The sequence below is a fragment of the Alosa pseudoharengus genome, unplaced genomic scaffold, assembly GCF_046254945.1.
Source record: "Alosa pseudoharengus isolate Yale_2024_CS ecotype anadromous, Long Island Sound unplaced genomic scaffold, YU_APseudo_1.1 YU_APseudo_1.1_scf_2, whole genome shotgun sequence".
NCBI classification, from domain to species: domain Eukaryota; kingdom Metazoa; phylum Chordata; class Actinopteri; order Clupeiformes; family Clupeidae; genus Alosa; species Alosa pseudoharengus.
This window is the reverse complement of record NW_027468663.1, coordinates 53,418,204-53,423,203: the sequence shown is the minus strand read 5'-3', so window position 1 is coordinate 53,423,203 and position 5,000 is coordinate 53,418,204. Positions and strand designations below refer to the sequence as shown.

At 42.8% G+C, this 5,000-nt stretch overlaps 1 protein-coding gene across 1 annotated transcript in view; it reads right to left on the bottom strand.

Annotated features, from left to right (window-relative positions):
* The window catches only part of LOC143134832 (receptor-type tyrosine-protein phosphatase mu-like), a 173,619-nt gene that overhangs the window by 135,501 nt on the left and 33,118 nt on the right, over positions 1 to 5,000 (bottom strand). The window contains exon 2 of the mRNA XM_076295513.1: positions 3,728 to 3,862. Within this exon, the coding sequence (XP_076151628.1) occupies positions 3,728 to 3,862 (135 nt within the window). The remainder of the gene's footprint in view (positions 1 to 3,727; positions 3,863 to 5,000) is intronic.

Here is a 5,000-nt window from a genome sequence, read left to right as displayed (position 1 = left end):
GCCCATGTATCTAGATGCGAATCGTATCGTCTTTTACATTAGAGATACATAATGCCCTTTGGTTTTCTGCAGGGGAGGGGCTGACAGGGCTTCTTCTGGCAGTGAAGGGGGATGTGATCTATCAGTGAGGCAGACACACACACACACACACACACCAGGGATGGAAATTAACCACCCGCCCCCCGCCAAATGCGGGTAGTTTTGTGCGCTGGCGGGTGAATTTGGTCAACTTACCAGCCACTGTGGCGGGTAGAGCTAGCGTACCACAAATAGTCAGATCCGGTCTAATTTTCATACTTATTGACGGTTAAAAATAAGAAAGTGTCTGTAGGGATCATGTAGCCTAACGTTACCAGCCTATAAGGGTAAATCGCGCTGATTTGAAGTTCTACAACTCGTAGTGAGCCGCCACCGCAGCATAGCCTATAGGCACTGGTGCAACGCTTCACTTTCACTTCACTGCCATTAAGAAACTGTCACTATGCTTTCATGTGCCACTGCTAGATTATTTCAGGATGATTGCATAGACATAAATCTAGTGAGATCTGTGGATCTGCGTTATATCTTCACAGGCTAATATTCTCACGTAAATAGTTCTCTTTTTAATTGGCCAATTAAATTTAATTGAAGCAAATGTCTACACGGTCTCCAACGTTGGGCTTTTGTCATAAGGCCAAATACAATTTTTTTTTTAACAATATCGCCTAGATAACTGTACAACCAGAGTTTTTCCAATGTAGTTTCACAAAATGCTAAGCATGCATATTACGTTTCTTAAAGCTGAGCTGTGCTTAAATTGTTCAGTGCATGATTTCATTACGGGCCAAAATAAATGCTAAATGTTAAATATAGCCTTAATACCTGTAAATATTTAAATCAGATGATGTACACTATAGTTAGATCAAGTTGGAGAGTTGGATTATAGGATGCTCCAGAACTCACACAAACCGAGTCTTAAAGGAGCCACACGACTTTTATGACAAGACACTATAGCATATGAATGTAGTTCTGTTGACCTTTAGTTTTGTTGCTACTGTGCTTGGAGGACAGGTTTATGGCAAAACTCAGCACATTTTTGTCATATTGCAATAATGCCGATTACCGTGATCATTTTGGGTAGCCTACTATATCACATTTTCATGCCGTTTCTCTAGTGGCTGGTAAAAAAGTTGAGTGGCTGGTAGATTTTGGAATCCACCAGCCACAGTGGCAGGTAGAAAAAATATTTAATTTCCATCCCTGACACACACACACACACAAGCACACACAAACACACACAACCATGTATGCACGCACGCACACACACATGCACACACACACGCACGCACACACACACACACACACGCACGCACGCACGCACGCACACACACACACACATACGCACACACACACTCACACACACACACACACACACACACACACACACACACACACACACACACACAGACCTTTGTGTGATCAGACATCAGACTCAAGAGGAAAACAATCTCTTTTAGTGTGGAGGCCTGTCTCTGTTCCAGCATGGGAAAAGCCGAGCCTCCATTAGTCTAATTTCCCAGGTACTTTCAGTATGCGGTAGTGATATCTACACATTCCAAATCACATCAAAAGCCACCAACAGGACATTTCAGTATGCTCTAGTGCAGTGTTTCTCAAAGTGTGGTCCGGGGACCACTGGTGGTCCGCAAGCTATCTCAAGTGGTCCGCGAGCAAACGTGGTAATTGCAATAGTTGCAATATTGAACCAACTTGTATGTAAATCCTGCAACACTGCTTATAGCTACGCCAGTTTAAATCATATGAATCCTCTGACACAATAAGCAAGGTGCAAAAACAGTAAGCAAGGTGGCCTATTGTGTAATATAATGTTGACGTAGGTCTACTGTTTTTTTTTTTTAGCTAGGTGGTCCGTGATTCTTTTTTTATTGGTTAAGTGGTCCTTGGTCTGAAAAAGTTTGAGAAACACTGCTCTAGTGATATCTACACATTTCTAATCACATCAAAAGCCACCAACTGAACATGAGGCCGGCAAACAAGTGTAAATACAGGAAGACAGCGTACTGAAAAGTGGAGAGCCGAGGATTTCAATAGCACACTCACTCATAGGAGCAGAAACAAATGAAGAAGAGATAGGTCTAATTCAAATGGATTGGAGTGTGTTGATAGGCATCAACTCCCCTACTCAAGTTTCCATTCCCCTGGCTGTGCTCGCTGCTGAATGCAGAGAGAACAAGCACTGGTGCAAACAGCACTTACTCCACAGCTTTGGGGAATTTGCTATTGTGACGTGTTCTCTAGAATATCAATTACATTTGAACATATCCACATCTATAAAGAAGTTACAGCTTCTGAATATATTGTACTAGCATATCATTTTAAGTTCTGAATGAACTGTCACAGAGTTGCTTATTAGTTGACTGATGGAACTACGCAATATTGCGTTTGTTGTTCCCATGCGCGGAGGGCCAAAAACGCAATATTTTTTTTTTTTCAATTACGAAAATAGACACTCTAACACACCTTATGTATGATTTTGGGAACTCTATGATGAATAGAACTTAAATAGATGACGATCGAAGACTCATGAAAACGCACATTTTATCTGGACATTTTATCTGGACATTTTATCATAACTCCGCTTTTGATGGTTGCCGCTTTGGGACGAATCAGTGACGCATGCACGTCAGGTCACCAGGCCATTTATTTTCATGGGTTTATCACTAGGTGGCAGTCTTGCCAGGTCTCGCTAGGTCACTTCCTGGAAACTTTACAGGTAACATTTCTCAGGTGCTGAAGTGGAAAATGAAAAAGTTGAAGAAAAAGATATTGCAACAGGTGCGTTTTCGCTGGATGATTCCACCTTTCTACATTTCTTCAGAAATGTAAGTGTCTGAAGAGTGACAGGCTCAAACAGTGCATATTTCATAAAAGACGCTATATCTCCATTTCTAGAAAAGAAACTAGAAAAACTATCCACTGTTTAGTTTGGGATTTCTCAGAAACAGAGGCATGTAGAAATAAACAGTTTGTACACACTGAGAGCTTAAAGTCTCACCTTTCAAACGAGCCATAGTATGTGTCCATAGCTATAACATAAAATACGCCGTGGCTCTACAAAAATCGTCAACAATGATCTAGATTGCTGGCACTTCTGAAAACAGCACGGCATTCAAAGTGTTACTTATGGCTTTGTGCATTTACATTTATCTTTTCTGAAAAAGCCTTTAGTATACTACATCTGGGTGAGTTAAAAGTGATCGTGAAAAGTTGCTGATTCCTCAGTTTATGTTGGTAAGACAAGTAATTCAAGTAGTCAGCTGTTTAGCCAGTGGGTTAGCTAATGTTTTGCCTACGTTACTGGCTTCGAAAGCTAGCATGCTAGTTAGACTTATTCTGTGCTTGCAAAAAGGATGACTGCCAAACTACAACAAACATATATACATAAAACTATATTTTATATAGTTTGACGCACAAAAACGCACATTTATTATAATTTCCCAAAACGTGGAAATCATATTGACAAATTAACATAAGCTAGGCATATCAACTGTGATGTGTCACCAGAGAAATAACCACATGCTGAAATCACCTCGTGCTGAAATAATGCACTTCAGTAGCAAATAATCTAGGAAAGTTGTGACAAAATGTTGGAAGGTCAGAGGTCAGACTCACCTGTGGGCATCCACTGGTCACACACACACACACACACACACACACACACACACACAAGCAGACTCACCTTTGGGCATCCACTGGTCTGTGGGTGGCTTGTCCAGGGTGTTGGCCTGCTCCCAGTCCAGGTCATCGTCCCGTCCCTGACTGTAGCCACAGGAGGAGTAAGGCCGCTCAAAGTCGCAGTCACCTGATCAACACACAAAGAAACACAGTTACAGTTGCAGTTAAATTCAGCATCACAAACTCTACATAAGAGTTTTACGTTCAGCATCAAACACTCTACATCAGAGCGTTAAGTTCAGCATCACAAACTCTACATCAGAGCGTTACGTTCAGCATCACAAACTCTACATAAGAGTTTTACGTTCAGCATCAAACACTCTACATCAGAGCGTTACGTTCAGCATCACAAACTCTACATCAGAGCGTTACGTTCAGCATCACAAACTCTACATCAGAGCACTGCCACAAAAAGGCCTCCCGATAACTTTGTTGTCATCTCCTCTTTCTCTCTCCGTCCATCTCCTCCATCTCCTCCTCTTTCTCTCTCTTCCCCTCCATCTCCTCCTCTTTCTCTCTCTTCTCCTCCATGTCCTCCTCAGCCTCTCTCCTTCCATCTCCTCCTCTCCCTCCATCACCTCCTCAGCCTCTCTTCTCCTCCATGTCCTCCTCTCCCTCCATCTCCTCCTCTTTCTCTCTCCCTCCATCTCCTCAGCCTCACTCTCTCCATCTCCTCCTCTCCATTTTCTCCATCTCCTCCTCTCTATCTCTTTTCTCCTCCACCTCCTCTTTCTCTCTCTTCTCCTCCATCTCCTCCTCAGCCTCTCTTCCTCCATCTCTGTTCCTTTAGTAATCCTCTATATTCATACTGCAATGTGGCCAACAATGAGAGGCGTTTAAGTGAGACAGACTGAGGGATGCTCTGCATTGCCACAGAGCTCCATATATTACCATCATTAGTGCCGCCAGCAGCCCATTCTGATCTGACAGCTATGAAGTGCTCGAGCTCCATCATCGTTAAAGCAGTGTGTGTTCCCCCCGCTACACCCACGCCAGCAAGCATACATCTTATCTGTTCACACACACACACACACACACACACACACACACACACACACACACACACACACACACACACACACACACATAAATCTCCTCTATTCACACACACACACACACACACATCTCCTCTGTTCACACACACATTCACACACTTCCTCACTTGTCTGCCGATCCAGACATATTCTTCTCTCATTTTATCATTTTTAAACATTGTTCCAGCACACACACACACAAGCATGTGCACACTCACACACACAGAGACA